The sequence below is a fragment of the Panthera tigris genome, chromosome B1 (genome assembly GCF_018350195.1).
Source record: "Panthera tigris isolate Pti1 chromosome B1, P.tigris_Pti1_mat1.1, whole genome shotgun sequence".
NCBI lineage: Eukaryota > Metazoa > Chordata > Mammalia > Carnivora > Felidae > Panthera > Panthera tigris.
In genome coordinates this window covers 20,855,141-20,874,310 of record NC_056663.1, presented here as the reverse complement: position 1 = coordinate 20,874,310, position 19,170 = coordinate 20,855,141, and the positions used below count along the sequence as shown (strand labels likewise).

The window sequence follows — 19,170 nt, the reverse complement described above, 5'->3', positions numbered from 1 at the left end:
CTGTGTGAACACATGGGTGTTAGAAACAACATTAACCAAGGTGCCCTTTAAGCCTGAAAGTCAATCTATCATGAATGTGGTGCACATCACCCAGCCTGATAGAAAGCCTTGCAAAAGATGGAGGTTCAGCGAGCCATGGCATACTCCTTGATCTCAGAGCCGGGGAAGGACCTCCATGTCAGTGAACTTGGCATTCCCAGCCAAAGAAATCTTGGCCCACGGAGACATTTGATGTTGTGTCTGAGAATAGGTCACCAACCTAAAACATCACATGAATGTGGCACAAAGAGGGCTAGTGAAGGAAAAAGCCAGGAATAATGATTTGTATCAGGAACGTTGTGGGAAAAACATAGGAAACAATTAAATGTTGGGGGTATGCTCAAGTTCAAAGATTTCTCTTAGCAATTCCTGTAGCATTCCCTCACACTAGCATCCAGAACACAGAGGATTCAACGTGCCATGCCAAAAGAAAATTAAAAAAAAAAAATCCTCTAACCCACAGTCCCTTGAGCATCCTGAGGAATGAATGTGTGGGCAACCCAGTCCTCGTTTCTCTCACTTCTGTAAGAGCCAGTGCCATCATCTAGAACTTAAGGTATAGGGATAATGATTTCAGGGGAAACTGGAGGATATAAGAAACGGACTGAATTCCCCAGCCCAGAGTTAGACAAGCAGAATTCAGAACCTGAGGCCACTGGGCCCCTCATCTGTCCTTCCTTAATTCTCTATTAGCTGTGGCAGGAACACCGTCCTCTGGGCTGTAAGGACGGGTGAGGGTACCAGTGCCCTCAGTGACCCGGGCCTCCCAGAGGCTCTGCTGTGCTGGAGAACTGTTCCAGTGACTGAGTACAGGCTTTGGGGCTTCTCCAGAGACACAGCAAACTGTTCACAAGGTTTTGTTTGTTTTTTTTTTTTAAATGTTGATTTGTTTTTGAGAGAGCAAGCCAGGGAGGGGCAGAGTGAGGGGGACAGAGGATCCAAAGCAGGGTCCGTGCTGCAAGCACTGAGCCCCGATGGTGCTGCCGCGGGGCTTGAACTCAGGAACCCGTGCGATCGCTGACCTGAGCCGAAGTCGGAGGCTCAGCTGACTGAGCCACTCAGGTGCCCCTGCTCACAGGTTTTAAAACTGCTCTTAACCTAAGGAATCCCGTCTCCTTCCCTGCTTCCTTATTGGGGTAATTCATGGGCCTGATTTGGGCTCCAACTAATACCTTTTTGTTGCCTTTAAGGAGATGGGAAGTAAAATCTTTTTTTACAAAAAAGGAAAAGCATCGAAGAGTAGCTTTTTCTATGCGTAAAGACTCAGTATCTGAGTATATTGCCAGTCCCCTCTCTGTGCCCGTAGAATGTAAACATTCTTCAAGCACTCTTACCTTGTTTCTCCAGAAAAAACAAACCTCTGTCTTTCCCTTCGCAGAGAAAGGAGAACTCTTTGTACCTTCTCCCAGTTACTTTGATGTTGTCTACCTGAACCCGGACAGGCAGGCTGTGGTTCCTTGTCGAGTGACTGTCCTGTCGGCCAGAGTCACCCTCCACAGGGAGTTCCCTGCCAAGGAAATCCCAGCCAACGGGACAGACATTGTTTACGACATGAAGAGGGGCTTTGTGTATCTGCAACCTCATTCCGACCATCAGGGGGTGGTCTACTGCAAGGCGGAGGCTGGGGGCAAGTCTCAGATCTCAGTCAAGTACCAACTACTGTATGTGGAAGGTAAGCCTGCCCCGACGAGCGCCTAGACTTCAGTCTCTTCCAGCTGGCCCGTCTCAGGCACTGCTCTTTCAAACTATGGATGGAAATCAGGAGGCACAGAATGCTGTTCTTAAAGGCTCCTCTACTGCACTGCCATTTCTAGAACTGCCTGTGACCCTGAGCTAACACCCCTTGACTCCCTTCACCCATTGCTCGCTCTAGTACTATCTCTGTGATATGCGTCAGCAATTCTCCAGTTCTTCCAGCCTCTTAGAACGTCTTCTGTGATGAGAGCATCCTCTTTGTTGTGACCCAGATCTGTGGTCTCCTGAGGGCACCATCCCTCGCCAACTGAAGGTCAAGCTCTTCTTGTGTCTGTTCCCCCTTCCTCACCCTCGTTCTCTCATTTGCTGCTAGGAACCTCTGCTCCTCCGAGTCTTGTGGCTCCACCAGCTTTTTCTTCTCCTTTCCATTCATTCCCCTCATTAGCTCATTGTCCTCCTTGTCACTGGGTGACGTCGACATCCACTTGGAGCTCATCCACCTGGTTCACTGACTGCCTCGACCCTCCACCTCAGGCACCCCTCCCTCCCTCAGCCGCACCTTCAGCCTGCCCACAGCCACACCTGCTCCGACTTGAGAATCACTCACTGAGTCAGACACCAACTTGATGGATGACCTCATCCTTGCCCAGATTGTTGCTCAGTGTTCATTGACTCCTGTGTGTCTGTCCTCTTCTTTGCCGTCCACCCCTGCATTCCCCTCTGCTCTCCTGCCCTCCCCACCCACCCCGCGTGGGGTCCAGGACTCGACATGGCTATGCTCTCTGCCCGTGCCCTCAACTCTTTGCCCGCCTGTTGTCCTCCCACTGTCCAGGGAAATACCTCCCTAGAGCACATACTTGTACCCTTTCTCCATGCCGAGGGCTCCTGGAAAATCCCATGGATGTGTAAATTCAGTCTCTTCCGATTGGCCTAACTCCCCACTTCTTGAAGGGATTGAAGTATGCTCAAATCTCTCCATTAAACATTGAACTGTTTTTAATGTGATCATTTTAATGTTTATTTTTGAGACAGAGAGAGAAACAGAGTACAAGCAGGGGAGGGGCAGAGGGGCAGAGAGAGAGAGGGAGACACAGAATCCGAAGCAGGCTCTGAGCTGTCAGCACAGAACCTGACGCCGGGCTCGAACTCACGAACCGTGAGGTCATGACCTGAGCCGAAGTCGGACGCTTAACTGAGTGAGCCACCCGGGTACCCCTGGGTTCCCACCTTTCTTAGAACTCTAGTCAGAATCTTCCATGTGGGCTGAGGTGCCCTCGGCCCTCTGCCCTGCTCCACAGCCTGCCTGGCCTTGGTCTGCCTCACAGCCGAAGCTCACACAGTGATTCCCCAGGTGACTTCCTACTTCTCCCTTCATGCCTGGCAAGCTCACCCTTCAGGTTTTGGTTCAAACATTGTTCCCTCAAGGAAGCCATTCTTGCTTTTCGGGCTACTCTGAACTTGCAGAACATGCTGGTCTTCTTCATAGTACAACCCAAGTTGAACATTAACTCTCCAATTGTTTACTGTCTGCCTCCTTCAGACCATGAAGAGAGGTCCCCAAGGGCTCAGAGACCATGTCTGTGCTGTTCGCTGCTGTAGCCCCTGCTCCTAGCCCATTGGCTTGCTCAAGGCCGCCATCAAAATTATTTAAGTGAACTGACCCCAATGTTTCTAAAATGCTGTCAAGTAAAGCAAGCAGATGGCAGTAGTTGTACCTTTCCTCCAAACATCCTTTTTCGTTAGATTCAGACTTGCTCCTTTTCCTTCTGAGGATGGACAGCCATACACCTGTCTGGTCCTTTTCACTCCTTCAACCGCCCTCCTTCCCGCCAGCCTTCTCTATGTTCTGCTCACTCTGTCCCCAAACACCTTCTTCTCCCTCAACTTTTTTATTCCCCTTCTTATTCCCACAACTTTTAGCCGCCTCCTTTAACATAAATGTAATGGCTGGGCCTGGGGGTTCTGGATGAGCACCCCATTCTGGACTGCCAGTGTGGAGAGGAGTCTTCACCGGAAACCAGAAGTAGATGCGATAGTCTAGGCCTGAAGCCGGCTGGGAAGCTGGAAGGAAGGCAGACATGTTACAGCTCAGTTCCAAGAACAGAGTATGCCTCGAGGTTTGTCTTCAACATCATACTCGTGGATTCTGTCTCACTTTCCCTGTCTCCTCTTTCCTTCCAGTTCCCAGAGGCCCTCCGTCAACAACCATCTTGGCGTCCTCAAACAAAGTGAGGAGCGGGGATGACATCAGCGTCCTCTGTACCGTCCTGGGGGAACCTGATGTCGAGGTGGAATTCAGGTGGATCTATCCAGGACAGAAGGTAAGGGCTGTGCCCCTTCTCAGCCAGCTCAGTAAATTTAGTTTTGTCCTCCAACCCCACCCCTAGGTGAAGAGATCATAATGACTGTGAGAAGTGTGTGAAACTGTATCAGGGGCCAGGTTTTACTTGTTTTCTAAGCTGTTCCAGTAATATTTACAAGTGGCTCTTTTAAAGGACAGGAAAAAAAAAAAAGTGGGCTCCATTAGGCAGTTCAGTGCCTAATGTTATCTTTATATGTTATTTTTCTTCATAACCCTTAAGCAGGGACGGAGCCTGAAAGAGAAAGGAGGGGGGCTCCCTCTTTCTCCACCCCCATTTCTGGGTCAATTGGAGGCCAACTCGTCTCCCTCAGAGTGTGCGCCCTATACGAGCTATGCCCCGTGGTGAGCACATCCACCAAGTGGGCATATAAACCTAGGCCCTGGCAAAAAGGTGCCTTGAGGCCAGAGATAATTTTAAAATAGACTTTCCATAAGAGCAACACCCGCACATTTAGCCTCCGTGCCCGTTTTGCTCGCGAAAATAAACAGCTTTGCTACCAACATGGAATAATCCTTTCGTTGCCAGAGAAGATTTGGCCTCCTAAGACATACTCAGTAGCCAATACACTTCTGGCTCAGGGGCTGTGATTGGTGGAAAATAAGTCTCCCTGGAGAAAAAATATTTTCCTGGTAGTAGGTACTTGTTTTTAAAAAGTGTGGTCACACTTTGAAGACATCCATGATTTTCAATGGAAGTGTATTTTGGGTTTTTTTTTTTTTGTTTTTTTTTTTTTTAATGAGCAGAAAGTGTATTTATTAATACTGGTGATATTACAGTCCTGTTCAGCAAATCCAAAACACACAACATTCGGCTCACCATAGTTGGGTGCAGCCTCTCCAAAGTGACCATCTCACTTTCTAGAAATAGGGAGTTAGATCATCCAGGGCATCGTGTTATCCATTCTTGGTACAACTTTGCTCCCACTGGAGTCCTTTGGCCTGGCTTCTCCCTTCACCAAATCTGAACAATGGGGAGCTCTTATTTACTTACACAGTGAGTGCGTCAGGCTTTTCTGGCTTGAAATTCTTTTTTTTTAATTTTTATTAAAAAAAACTTTTTTAACGTTTTTGTTCTTGAGACAGAGAGAGACCAAGCATGAGCAGGGGAGGGGCAGAGAGGGAGACAGCATCGGAAGCAGGCTCCAGGCTCTGAGTCGTCAGCACAGAGCCCCATGTGGGGCTCGAACTCACAGACTGTGAGATCATGACCTGAGCTGAAGTCGGACGCTTAACCGACTGAGCCACCCAGGTGCCCCATCTGGCTTTAAATTCTATAGTCCCAGAACTATTGAGTGGGCAATGTGAAGGGGGAGCAGCAGCAATTTTTATCCATGTTTCTTGCCTAGTACCAGTTCTATGTTCTTGGGGTTCCAAAAGAATTTAAGTGGAAACTTAGGAGCAAAACGAGCATTCCAAACAGTGTAGTGTTTGCATATACTGTAAAAGCTCCCCTGTGCTGTATGTACCAAATAGTCTTTTAGGTGTTTGGGCAAGAACCGCCCCCCCGCCCCGGGTGTGGGGTGAATGGGACCTGTTTACAGCAGCCTATTGCTTGTGCTGCAGCGCTTGGGGGTGTTGTTCAACAGGATGAAAGGCCTGTGACGATTCAAGACACTTGGCGGCTGATCCACCGAGGACTGGGGCACACCACAAGGATCTCCCAGAGCATCCTGACAGTTGAAGACGTTGCAGCCACTGACGTAGGGTATTACATTTGCACTGCTCGGAATCTCCAAGGGGAGACTACAGTAGCGACCACTGTTGAGTTTTCCTGACTTGGAAAATGAAGTATAATGAGTTGAGGGCAAGTTCATTTGTGCACATGGCCGGCTTTGGGGTTCTGGTGACTCATGCTTTGCCGGAGGCTGCCGTTCGGTGCCAAACCCCGCCCCCTGCCCTGAGAGTCAGACCCAGACGTCCAAACTCAAAGGAAGTCATTCGGTCTAATAGTGTTAACTCCTCTGACAGAAAGCATGTATTTTGATTGCTTACCTATGTATCTGCATTTCTACTTTTTATAATAAAAAAGCATAGATGTTAACTTTGTATACTCATTTCTAGTCAATGGGCAGGTTTTGGTACAAAATGGGCTAAGTGTTCGTTTTTTTGGTTGAAGGATTTGTTGGGGGCCCTGCTTGGGTCAATACCAAAGATTCTATTCCATAACACAGGAGATCTAAAAATTAAGTGATATGTGGTTCAACTATATATTCAAAATGATGTGAAGGTATCAAAAACTGAGGCAAACTTGCCCTTTTTTAGGCTCCAAAGTACTAGCTCTCGATGAGTCATTCAGTAAGAACCAAACATGTGTTTTTACAACTTTAACTTTCCATATAGATTTCTGATTCAAGGAAGATTCAGCTTCATTTAGGCTTTTTTACTACCTCCAAAAATACTTGCACTGTAGCTGTTCTCATTTTCTTACCTGATACAACAGAAATTGTTAAAATCAGTTGGAGTTTCTCCAGTACCCATAGCTGGGAATTCAGAGAAGCTTACCTGTGAGTCTAGCTCTGTGAGCCAGATTTCAGCCCATGACCAACCGGGTGGTTGCACTGGAAACCCCTGGGGACACAGCTGAAGAGGAGACGGACAGTCACTGGTACCTTGAGAAGGGCTGAAAACCGGGTGACGCTTCGGAGGGTGGAGTAGGTCAGACGTCGCAATCCTTATGTTGAATATTCCAGCATTATTTATTTGATCAAAGTAAAATACACTTTCCATCACTACAAACTGAGCACAACTACGGTTTACACATCCTTATTTTTATGACGTGCCAACGTTTTCCGTCCTACGTGAGAAACATTTGGTTTGAAAAAAAAAAAAAATCTTAAAGTTCTGTTTTGTTTCCTATCTTCTCTCCTATTGTCTCCCATTCTCTGAAGACATTTTGTATTAATTGTGTAAGATTGATTTCCCCAGACACCTAAATGGTATGGAGGACAGCAGGGAACAGCACAAGAGTTACCATGCCTAGGAGATGGATGGCAAACCCGACTTTGGCTAATGGCATTGAAAACAACGCAGAAGGGCAAGCAGAGAGCTATTCCCGGAGGTGGCAGTGAGCCTAAATTCCCATTTATCAGAGGCAAACACAGAAGGTAACATACATAATACACTGTCGGAGGTTAAGGGCTTCAGACACAATCACTAATAAAAACAAGCATGCATCGTGAATATCAGCTTGCTGTGTAGCGTCCATGTAGATGACGACTCAAATATCCACCTCTAGTATCCTGAATCTGTTCTTACACTACAGGAGTTACTTGTACAGCCACTGGACGTCAGCAACGCGGGTTAGTAAATACTGACATGCAGGGACAGGGAGATAAAGCCACAGTTCTTCCTTCTACTTCCCCCCAAAGTATCAGAATTGGGAGAGGTAATAAGTTTTGAAGAGAAATTGAATTGCAGCTTGGAGGGCGTTGTACACATCACATCTTCCACCCGCTGACTGACCATTCTGCTACCTCAAGGACAGAGAAGGATTCCTCCAAGAGGACACAGAAGCTCAGCACTATCTTTCCAGAATGCATTATTAAGTGCATCATTGCCCTACACCAGCTGCTCCTACTTAGCCGTAAGCACTGAATCCTACCTTACTCCATTCTACTAGCTAATGCCTTATTCTTCATTCTCTTTAGGGTTTCCCAACATTTTTACTGTCACATCCAGGCCTTGGTTTGTTTGGAAAGTGGTTTTGGCACCTTGATGATGAGCTGGCTCTGGAAAACCTATTCCTTGTACCAGAGAAGAGTAGGTAGGAGGTAGAAGGTTTGCTTTTGTGGCTCTGGTGAGGGGTGGGGAGTCGGGGGGGGGGAGGGTGTGTGTGGAGAAGAGGAAGAGGGCAGAAATGAAGACAACGGCAGAGCCAACAATCTGTGGGGATAGCTCAGGTCAAGGTAAAAATAAGGCAGAAGCAAACCCACTGGTCCTGCCCCTTTTCTTTATACAGATTTTTAGAAAAATTAGGGTCTTATATTTGCTCATAGCCTGAGAAAATAGATTGTAGTATAATGTTAGGTTTACAGAGGGAAGTTAAAAACCTACAGAAAAAAATCTAGCTAGTTTGAACTGATGTGGCTGAACACTGAGAGACTGCCAGCAAGTTATCGCAGAAGGACAGAGAGCTGTACGGACGTGGACGAGTCCCAGCTCGTCGTGTCATTACCGCTCCCCACTGTCAAGGGCTGAGCCAAGTTGGTGGTAGAGAGTCTTAATTCAAGCAACTACTGCTCCTCCCTCTATGGCTTTTGCGGAAGTGCATACACGGACTAGCATTCGGTTAGTACATACCCAGCTGTGTGTGGCACCTGCCTTTCAGGACACAGCGAAGGAGGCGGCATCAGACACGGGACAGTCTGCCGCATCCCTTCCACTCACACATCCCCAGTCAGACCAAAACACAAATCCCAAGAAGGTGTCCGCGGTGAAGAACATTATAAAGGTTATACATCTTTATCTTAACAGGCCCCTGAGAGTTTTCTTTCCGCCTTATGCTTAGGTGAAAAAGGCAACAAACAAGACCCTCTTGTTCTTTAAGTGCTTTGTGCAACAGCGTCCGTCCATGCGGATCCGTTCTGAGGTCTTTGGCCAGGGGGCTCTTGGACGGGGTCCAAGTCTTCCTCCAGAGTGTTCCAGTCTCAGAAGGAGCCTCGGGGGCGGCGACTCTCCAGTTCCAGCGTGGTTACTACACGTCCGCTACTGTAGCTCTCACTCCGTCGCGCGTGGTTAGGGTCAGTCCCGCACACCTGTTACAGATGCTTTCCGACAGTCTCCCAGCTTCCAGAAGGCGTCATCTGGGTGAGATGCTGGGGCTGGGGCAGGAGCCGGAGTTCCTCGGTGGCTGGAAGGGGACGGCGGCGGACGTGGGGGACCTCTTAGGGCTGCACAGGTCCCCGTTGTGCAGCTTCCACAGCAGCTCCTCGTTCTCCATGGACAGTCTCTTGTTGACTTTGGACTCCTTCTCCAGGGACTCCTGCAGAACTGCCTGCTCAGTGGAAAGTTGCCTTGAAGACAAAAAAAGAGCCACAAACCATGTGAATCTAAGTTAAAAGTAACTTGAAAAAATTCTTACTATTTAAAAAAAACGTTTATTTTTGAGAGAGAGAATACAAGTGGGGGAGGGGCAGAAAGAGAGGGAGAGAGAGAATCCCAAGCAGGCTCCATGCTGTCAGTGCAGAGCCTGATGTAGGGCTTGAACTCACAAACCATGAGAGCGTGGCCTGAGCCTAAGTCAGACACTCAACCGACTGAGCCACCCAGGTGCCCTGAAAAAATTCTTACCATTTGAGCCCCCAAAACAATCCCTTTGGAACAAAAGGGAATCCTGCACAGAGCTGCAAGATGTGGGGGCTTTGGCTGGTGGAGAAACGCTGGGCACGTGAGCCAAAGGAAGAGCACGTTTGGGGGCGAGTTGATAGTCGGCTACGTGACCCTCCCACAACTTTCTCCATGTCTTAGGACTGTCTTCTGTTTGGGGCTGTTTGCTAGCTACTCTTGGATGCTCCTTCTCTGATAGCATTCTCAGAGTCAATAAGCCAAGGGTCTCGGGGACCGCTTGCCTATTTAGGGGACAAGCCATTCGGTCCACACCACTGTGGTAAAAGCATGCATGGCTCCAATCCTATTTTCCACATGGAAATCAGTACCTGTTTAACCACACACTTCAACCCCATTTCCAGAGGTACATGGGTGGAGTGCGGTAAGAACGTAACACTGGACGTGGGAGCTCAGGAACAGTAGGGAACAGTAGAGCCATTTTTACCTTGAAATTGCCATGTGCTTGTCCATCCGAGCTTTCAATTCCTCATTCTCCTGCTGGAATCGCTTCAGTTTGTCAACCAACGCTGTGTTGTTGTCCACCTTGGTGTAAACGAGAATGCCAACATTTTTACATTAAAAATAAAGCCCCTCATTCCCTGAGGCACGTTCCAGACACCAGCACACTTGGAGAGATTTCATTAAGGTAAGTTTGAAGATCTACTAACATATCTGTACGCTGACATGCCGTGAAAAGATTCTAAGGCAGCCAACACAAAGCATCTGGATATGTATTTTTAAAAAATGTAAGCTAGGCCGCGTGAAAACTGACAGACCCATGGGTAACTGGTTTGTCCTAGGTCATACTGTTTTTAGAATTGCCCCCCCGAGAACTGGTGCCCTGCCCTGGGCAACACTGGGGGCTGTGCCTCTTTCATAAGTTTCCAGGTGGTGAAATGAAAACAGCAGCCAGCCTGCCTGGGTCTATCAAGGGCACTACAGTTTCCTACAGCCAATTCAGGAGAAGACAAAAAATCCCCATGTTCGATGCAAACTCCTAGTAAGCCTACAGTTCACAATTCTTGGCAGTGTTTACTACGGCCTTAAGTGTGGTTTCCAATCTCTCTCTGGCATTTACCTCTGTAAGTCACAAGGCTCTGTAGAGCATCAGTTGAGACAAGGGACACTAGAGAAAGCCTCCCTCCTCAGTTCAGTTGGAGATATTTTGTTCTCCTGCTGGCTTGGCCCGGGCTAAACTTTCAAGGAAAAGGAATTGATCAGTGGAGATATTAAAGCATAAAATCCCAGAAGCCATTTAATCACTTAACGTGATGATGAGCTGATCACATCCCATTTACTTTCTAAAGGTAAGATTTGATTACTTGCTTAGGAGGTGACATCACAGCTCTGTCAGAATTAATTCTAACCCCTGTCTTTGTAGTGCATGACTAATCTACTCTGATTATGACTTCTTGGTTGGGAGTCCTATTGTCCTTAACGTTTCCTATTACCCAGATCAACAGTGAGGACAAGCCAGTCAGGTGGAATTTCCAAAAAAAAAAAAAAAAAAAAAAATGAGACTAGATTCTTTTAAGAAAAAGAGAACCTTGGAATTTCCAGTAATTATAAAGGAATTCAAGATAAAACATGAGGTGGGGAAATCTCGAATTAGAGATTGGGCCATGACTGGCCTGATGAGATGATCGCATCCAATTCCTCATTTTATTTATTTTAAAATTTGTTTTTAGTGTTTGTTTATTTTTTAGTGAGAGAGCACAAGCAGGAGAGGGGCTGAGAGAGAGGGAGACACAGAATGGGAAGCAGGCTTCAGGCTCTGAGCTGTCAGCACAGACGCAGGTCTCCAACTCATGAACCATGAGATCATGACCTGAGCCAAAGCTGGATGCTTAACCATCTGAGGCATTCAGGCACTCCAATGCCCTCATTTTAAAGGAGAGGGTTTGGAGAGTGTGATGCTAAGTGAAATAAGTCATACAGAGAAAGACAGATACCATATGTTTTCACTCTTATGTGGATCCTGAGAAACTTAACAGAAGACCATGCGGGAGGGGGAGGGGGGGACAAAAAAGAGCTTAGAGAGGGAGGGAGCCAAAACATAAGAGACTCTTAAAAACTGAGAACAAACTGAGGGTTGATGGGGGGGTGGGAGGGAGGGGAGGGTGGGTGATGGGTATTGAGGAGGGCACCCTGTTGGGATGAACATTGGGTGTTGTATGGAAACCAATTTGACAATAAATTTCATGTAATAAATAAATGAATGAATGAATGAATGAATGAATGAATGAGAGGAAACTAGCCATGGGGACGTCACACAGCTAACCACTGGCAGAAATCGTTCTCATACTGAAGCTTTCCTACTGACAAAGCCTCCTTGTTTTCTGAGAGTCTTATTTTCTACAGAGGTTTGGAGCTTACAAACATACCTCATTTTATTGTATTTCACTTCCTTGTCCTTTGCAGAAACTGTGTTGTTGTTTTTTTTTTTAAATACAAATTGAAGGTGTGTGGCGACCGGTGTCGAGCAAGTCTATTGGTGCCATTTGCCCAACAGCGTTTACTCGTTTTAATGTCTCTGTGTCACATTTTGGTAATTCTGGGAATATTTCTAACTTTTTCAATATTATCACATTTGCTATGGTGACCTGTGATTACAACTCACTGGAAGCTTAAATGGTTAGCATGTTTTTAATTAAGGTCTGTGCACTTCTTTTTTTTTTTTTAAGATACAACACTATTGCACATGAATAGACTTTTCTATGCACCGGGAAACCAAAAAGTTCAATTGAGTCACTTTATTGCAATACTGGCATTGTGGTGGTCTGAAACTGAACCCACGCTATCTTTGAGGTATGCCTGTAAATAAAGTAACCCTGGGTTTACTTGTTCTATTAACTCATTCTTCTGCATATGTGTAGGCAATGCTAACTAATACCATGATCCCTCTTGTGCATGGCAAGAAACAAAAATATTTATGGCTCAACAAAAATTAAAATGTGCTGGTAATTTGACAGTAGAGGCTGTTTTTCATGTATATGGTATTTTGACAAGTTCTGATGCATGGTAGCATATGGGGCAACAAATTATTAACAGGGTTATCTGCACCATCGATGACTGCCAGATTAGCTGAGTTATCAGGCTTGACACAACAGGGTGACCCTTGGCAGGAACTGGTATAAATACTAGGTTAGCCCTGTGAATAATCCCTAAGAGATCTTTTTTCCTTCCTTTAAAAAAACCAAAAAAAACAAAAAAGCAACCTTGAGACACCTGGGTGGCTCAGTCGGTTAAGCGTCTGACTTCAGCTCAGGTCATGATCTCCCGGTCAGTAAGTTCGAGCCCCACATCGGGCTCTGTGCTGACAGCTCAGAGCCTGGAGTCTGCTTTGGATTCTGTCTCCCTCTCTCTCTGCCCTTGCCCTGCTCACACTCTGTCTCTCTCACAACTAAACATTAAAAATTTTTTAAATCCATAAAAGGAAGGAATGGAAGGAAAGGAAAGGAAGGAAAGAAGGGAAGGGAAAAAAGAAAGAAAAATTTAAAAAACATAAAACAAAACTGCCCAGCAATTCAAAATGCCCATAGATCCAGACGGGGGCTCCGCCCTCAACTCCCTCAATAGAGATGTAATGATGTCTCTCTAAGAAAACTGAACCAAACACCAAAACCCAAACGAACAAAAAAGCAAACAAAGAGTGACCTCCAGGCTCCCTACTGTCCAGAGCCGGTTTGGGCACTCACTCGGTCAACAATGAGTCACTCATAACTAGGGGACAAGGGACAAGGGACAAGCACAGTGAGGCAGCTGGGACAGTCAAGAGCAAAGTACACAATGGCTGGGACCACGTAAGCTGCCTTGCCAAACCCTGCCCCCTTGGTGAGACTCCCGGCCCCCAGCCACTGAGCTCCAGGGCTGGACACACCGCTCACACACGGCCTCGTGGCTGTGGACTCGTCACTGGCTAACATAAGGGCTCTGTCCTAGAGGCCACAAGCTAAGCTTCATTCATATTTTTCATAAGGCTTGCATTTGTCCGAGTTAATGTCATTAGAGCACAGCTCTTTTATCACATTCTAATTCACGACAAAGATGAAGAATCGAGATAGCAAACTGAATTGCCCTAATGTGATTAACTTACATAGTCATCTGTTTCGGGTATAGGACACCAGCTCAGAGTTGGTGATTATTAAAGTACTGATTTTACGATATTTTAAAATTCTTCTTAGGTGGGTTAAGATTCACAGACCACTTGAAATGGAAGCCTAATTTGTTTGTTGTGCTTTTTCCAAGGACCCAAATTCTATTTTACATGTTCCTTGCAAAAAAAAAAAGTTCCAAAAGGAAGCAATACATAAGCCTGGAGCAAACACACAGAAGGAAATGTACCTTCTTTTACCTTGTGCACATTTCCAAGTATCTGTAAGTAGCACTTAAAACCACTCCACAGTTGTAGTTCAGAGCCCAGTTCCTATTCCACAGACATTGTTCTATTGGGTCAAACTCTGAAAGAAACATACCAGTTTCTCCATTTTCATTAACTTGACGTCCTGCTGATGCAGTTTTTCATTCTTGATCTCCAGCACGGCTTTCAGGCTTTCTAACTCTTGCTCCAGGTACATGATCTGAGGGTTCTTCTGGAATAGACACAGCAGAGCACAGCTTTGACTCATCACATAACACAAGGTGTTCAAATTCTTAACCCAGTCTTTGATGAGATTTAGAACCTGAGCAAACAGGTAGCAAGAGATTTCTACCTTCTTACAGCTGCTTCACAGAAAGGTCAAAAGAAAAGTTAAGAGAACTACAAGCCCAAAGTCTTCGGTTCTGAGAACATAAGAAAACGTTTCACCTTTGAAAATCATTTCAAACCTCACTCATTTATCAAGAATTCATTTATCAGGAACTTAAGATTGAAAAATATTTTACTGGAAGAGGAAAAAAAAAAAACATTGCTTATAATACAAAACAACTGTCAATAGGGATGAGGCCATTACAAGCCCTTTCCTGGTGTTTGGAGGGAAAAAAGGCAACAGCTGTTCTCTCAACAAAGTTAGTCAACTGATCAGGAATAAAAAGGCAGTATATTTATAGTGCTCTCTGGAAAACGACAAAATAACCATAATGTTCTGAGTCTTTTGGATTTTTATTATGATGGGATTATACCCGCCTGGCCATACTTCTCTTTTACACTTTTTCTCTATTTTAATATGCACCATTAAAACGCTGTCCAAGATGGGTGGCTCAGTTGATTGAGTGTCTGACTTTGGCTCAGATCATGGTCTCATGGTTCGTGAGTTCGAGTCCTGAATTGGGCTTGTCGCTGACAGTGTGGAGCCTGCTTGGAATTCTTCCTCTCTCCCCCTCTCTCTGCCCCTCCCCTGCTTTCTCTCTCTCCCTCCCTCTCTCTCTCAAAATAAATAAATAAACTTTAAAAAAATAAATAAAATGCTGTCCGAGGTAAAAAAGGGGAGATGTTCTCTTAGACCACACCACTAAGGTGGAATCCTTGCTCCTTGCTTTATTTCTGGACATCCAAGTGAACCATCCAAAATGTCTGATACGAACAAACAGCGCAAGATCTACTGATCACATGTTGAATGAGGGGCTTTCTTAGACAAGCATCAGTGGTGTCGATCATCCAAACTATCCTTCTGGGCAGTGGTTAATGCTCTGGACCAATCCTTAGGGAAGATCAGGTAATGAATCTTCAGGGATTACCTATTCAAACACTTCACTACACAGGGGACTGTGAGTTCCACAACCCAGGCAACCCGTTCTGGGAATGTGCCAGAGCCAAAAAGTTCCCGGGGCAGGGATCACACCCAGGTCTGTATCACTAGAGCTCTTTCCAAAATTTCCTAAGTCTCATACACTGTCATCCTTTTACATATGAGGTTTGTTTTTTTTGTTTTTTTTTTTTTGGTTTTTTTTTTTTTGCCCTGAAGGTAGAAAATCCTATCTTTTGTTAAAAGGAAACAGTGTAATTTACTCTGTCGTTTTTTAATTTATTTTTTTATGTTTCTTTATTTTGAAAAACAAAAAAGAGCATGATGGGGGAAGAGGCAGAGCGAGAGACACAGAGAGTATCCCAAGCAGGTTCTGTGCTGTCAGTACAGAGCCTGATGTGGGGCTTGAACTCATCAACCAGGAGATCATGACCTGAGCTGAAATCAAGAGTCAGACGCTTGGTGAGCCACCCAGATGTCCCTACTTTGTCGATTTTTAAAAATTAGAGCATCCAGAGCCCTGCTCCCACTTCTCTGCCCGCCTGTCCCTTTCTCAAATGTGCTCTCCCACAACAGCAGGTGCAATCACACAGCGGGGAGGCAGGAGATAACCCCGCTTTCCTCAATCTGCTTTCATTAGTTTTCAAAAGCTGCTGCACTTCCAGGAAGCTCTTTAAAAATCTGCTCCTGGAACCCTGTGTAAGGTTTACAGCCTGCATTTAAGTCTAGATTTTTTGTTTTGTTTTGTTTTAAATCATTGCTTTGTCCAAGAATCTTCCAGAATAAATAGCTTTGAAGTTGCATTGAATATGACCTCATCTAATTGCATTCAAATGTCTAAGAGGGTACCCAGAGACATCAGCAAAAGAGTTCACTGAGAGACCCACACACGTGTGCTTCCTGAGCCGGCAGATTCTAAATGGGAAATAACTTTTCCTGCAGCCCCATGCACACGTGTATGGAATGAAAACGGTGGCACCGAAGACAGAAACAGGAAACATTTTTAAAATTCTCAAAAGTAGGATGGGGGCAGGGGAGTAGGGATACAAGTTCTAAGAGAAAGCTGAGCTTACAAGATAAATCTGTACTTTTCGAAAGGGAGGATTACCCCTATGACCCACTGCTGAGACATAACAAGGCAAAGGATGAAATGCCTATATGATTACAATATGCATCAACCTTGACAACATAAGCTGAGCGAAAGAAGCCAGACACAAAAGGCCACACAGAACACGATTCCAGTTATATGAACCTCCAGAGTAGGAAACTCCATGGAGACAGAAAGAAGTCTGGGGTTTCCCTAGGGCTGGGGGGTTTCGGGGGTGGGGGGAGGAAGGTGAAACGAATGCGAACGGGCACAGGGTTTCTTTTTGAGGTGACAAAATGTTCTGTAATTAGATAATGGTGACCAATGCACAACTTGCAAATCACTGAACTGTACGTTGAAAAGGGTGTTAAATTTCTTTTTTTTTTTTTTTAAAGGGGGCACCTGGGTGGCTCAGTCGGTTGAGCGCTGACTTCGGCTCACATCATGATCTCATGGTTCCTGAGTCTGAACTCTGTATCAGGCTCTGTGTTGACAGCTCAGAGCTTGGAGCCTGCTTCGGATCTTGTGTCTCTCTCTCTCTCTCTCTCTGCCCCTCCCCCACTCTGTCTCTCAAAAATATAAAAAAAAAAAAATTAAAAGGGTGAATGTCGTGGTATGTCGATTATATCTCAGGCTACCAGTTAGTTTAAAAACAAACAAACAAACAAACAAACAAAGGGTAGTCCTCACATGAAACCCTGACGCTGACAACTTTCCTGTCTTCCTGCAGTTATTAGCCTAGACTGCTTGCAATCTACTGGGCTTGACCTGTATGTAGTTCTTAGAATTTCTAAAAGGACACCAAGAAACAAGCCAGTTTAAAAATCACTCTGCAATTTGGAGAAGGATTCCAAACCCCTATTATTTCTCTAGCTGCTGAACACTGACTGGACCCTAAAAGGCAGCTGAGCAGAAGGAAACTCAGGAGTGATGGAGAAGCACACACAACTTACTAAATTTGCTTTCTCTCTTGATATTCTTTTTTGTTCTTCTGATTTCAACTTTTCATTTAAAGCATCATTTTCACTCTTCAGATCACTGATTTGTTTCTAAAACAAACAATGAAATGTGGAACACAAGTTAACAAGCAGACACCAGAAACACAGCAAATGTACACAGAAACATTACCCAAACCACAGGAACCTCAAGAATGAGGACACTTTTGGGGGGCGGGGCTAAGTGAGATTTACTCACCTCTAATGAGTCCTGCTTCTCAAAAAGCATATCCTCGAGGGATTTCTTTTCTATTTCATGGCTTTTCTTGATTTCTGGAAAGAAGTAATTTTTTGGAGGCAACGACATCATGTAAGATCACTGTTTTCTACAGTTGTTAAAGCACGTAGATGTAAGAGTTAATTAAGAAGCAGTATGACTATGTTACTTTATAAGATGTTATTATACAAATTAAACCATCTGTTCTCAGATTAGCCCTATGAGGGAAGTAGGGCAGATATATTTCCATTTTATGACGGAGAGCATGGAGGCCCACAGAAGCCCAGAGGGCTTAGGAAACACAGAGCATCCTTCTCAGGGGAGGACCTCAAAGACTGGCCTGCACACTCCTGCTCTGGAATTTCTCTGCACTTTTCCATTTGCTCTTCATGACCCAAACAGAAGTCTAAAACTAAACCCATTTCAGGGGCACCTGGGTGGCTCAGTCGGTTGAGTGTCCAACTTCAGCTCAGATCACGATCTCGCGGTTCATGAGTTCAAGCCCCGCATCGGGCTCTGTGCTGACAACTCAGAGCCTGGAGCCTGCTTCAGATTCCATCTCTTTCTCTCTCTGCCCCTCCCCTACTCACACTCTGTCTCTCTCTCTCCCTCAAAAATAAACATTAAAAAAAAATTAAAACCATTTCTAGCATGAAGGAAGAACAACAACATTTACTAAATGTCTACCCTGGGCCACTTTTATATGTTCTCTAACTTCACAGGACAACTATTTTTCTGACGAGAAAAGCCTCTGCCAAAGGTCACCCAGCCAGTTCTAACCCCTTGCCCACATGCTTCTCTGTGGGAAGCATGGAGCTAAGTGCCACAACTTCTGCGGTCCTCTGTGTTCTGGAAGCAATGGCTCCTTCTTCTCCTTCTACTTCAACCCTTCCGCTCATGATGAAACAAGTATAACAAATTCTTTCTTGATTCAAAAAGCGCCATCTGCATTTCACAGCATCCTTGTACAACTTGAGTTGGTGAGCGACAGGGTGCTCAGCATGGATCCTTTATTGTGGCCAGGATGTAAACGAACACTTTTAACTTCCCAGGACCTCAACTGGTAAAGAACAATTACTACCAAAAAGGCCTTTACATTCTTTAAAATCCATCCTATTTCTTCAAAGGCTGGCATCTGTGACAAACTATTATTTGCATCCTAAGGGGAAAAGGGCATCTGCTAACAATGAACAATGCAAAAAGAAAGCAAAAACACTCCACACTGAATACCACAGGGTATTCTCTGGAAAGGAAGTTTATGAATCATTTCCGTTTTAAAACATATCATGCTGTTCCATTAGACCTGATTCTATTTTTTTTTTTTTTAAAGCATTCTTGCCTGAAAGGGAGGTTTCATAGGCTTTCTTCAGCAATTCAATTTTCTCTGAGTGGCTAGCTTCAATTTCCAGCTTCGAGGTTTCATGGGCAGCATTTAAGTTGTCAAACTAGAAGAAAAAAAAAACAAACAAACCCAAACAATACTTTACCAGTAAAGTTAAAAGTCTTAAGTTGAATAGTAAGCAGCAACGTTAGGAGATTTGACTCATAAGCTTGCATTCAAGTTACAGGGCTGCCCAACACATGAAAAGAACCACCCGACTTGGGGACTTGGGTCTGCCACTCCCAATTCTCCACTCTGTTTTTACCCACCCCCCACCCCCCGCAACCCCGCCCCAGGGGGGAGTCCAAGCACATGAGTTCTCCAGGGTTCATGGATGGAAATGGCCAAGTCCATCATAAGGAATGAGGATATATTTCACAGTGAT

General features: G+C 45.2%; 2 protein-coding genes across 8 annotated transcripts in view; one reads left to right on the top strand and one right to left on the bottom strand.

The window, feature by feature from the left end:
* Window positions 1–6,137, top strand: part of PDGFRL (platelet derived growth factor receptor like) — a 69,364-nt gene extending 63,227 nt beyond the window's left edge. The window contains exons 4-6 of the mRNA XM_042982631.1: window positions 1,418–1,711; window positions 3,916–4,055; window positions 5,683–6,137. Of these exons, the coding sequence (XP_042838565.1) occupies window positions 1,418–1,711; window positions 3,916–4,055; window positions 5,683–5,871 (623 nt within the window). The 3' untranslated portion in view covers window positions 5,872–6,137. The remainder of the gene's footprint in view (window positions 1–1,417; window positions 1,712–3,915; window positions 4,056–5,682) is intronic.
* Window positions 6,138–6,773: 636 nt separating this feature from the next.
* The window catches only part of MTUS1 (microtubule associated scaffold protein 1), a 171,155-nt gene continuing 158,758 nt past the window's right edge, over window positions 6,774–19,170 (bottom strand). For 6 of the 7 annotated variants that reach the window (XM_042983038.1, XM_042983040.1, XM_042983041.1 and 3 more), the window contains 6 exons: window positions 18,744–18,849; window positions 17,387–17,460; window positions 17,146–17,241; window positions 13,897–14,013; window positions 9,867–9,964; window positions 6,774–9,108 (listed from right to left, as the gene is read on the bottom strand). In XM_042983038.1, coding sequence (XP_042838972.1) covers window positions 8,895–9,108; window positions 9,867–9,964; window positions 13,897–14,013; window positions 17,146–17,241; window positions 17,387–17,460; window positions 18,744–18,849 — 705 coding nt within the window. In that variant the 3' untranslated portion in view covers window positions 6,774–8,894. The remainder of the gene's footprint in view (window positions 9,109–9,866; window positions 9,965–13,896; window positions 14,014–17,145; window positions 17,242–17,386; window positions 17,461–18,743; window positions 18,850–19,170) is intronic. The other variant, XM_042983039.1, reaches the window with a different exon arrangement.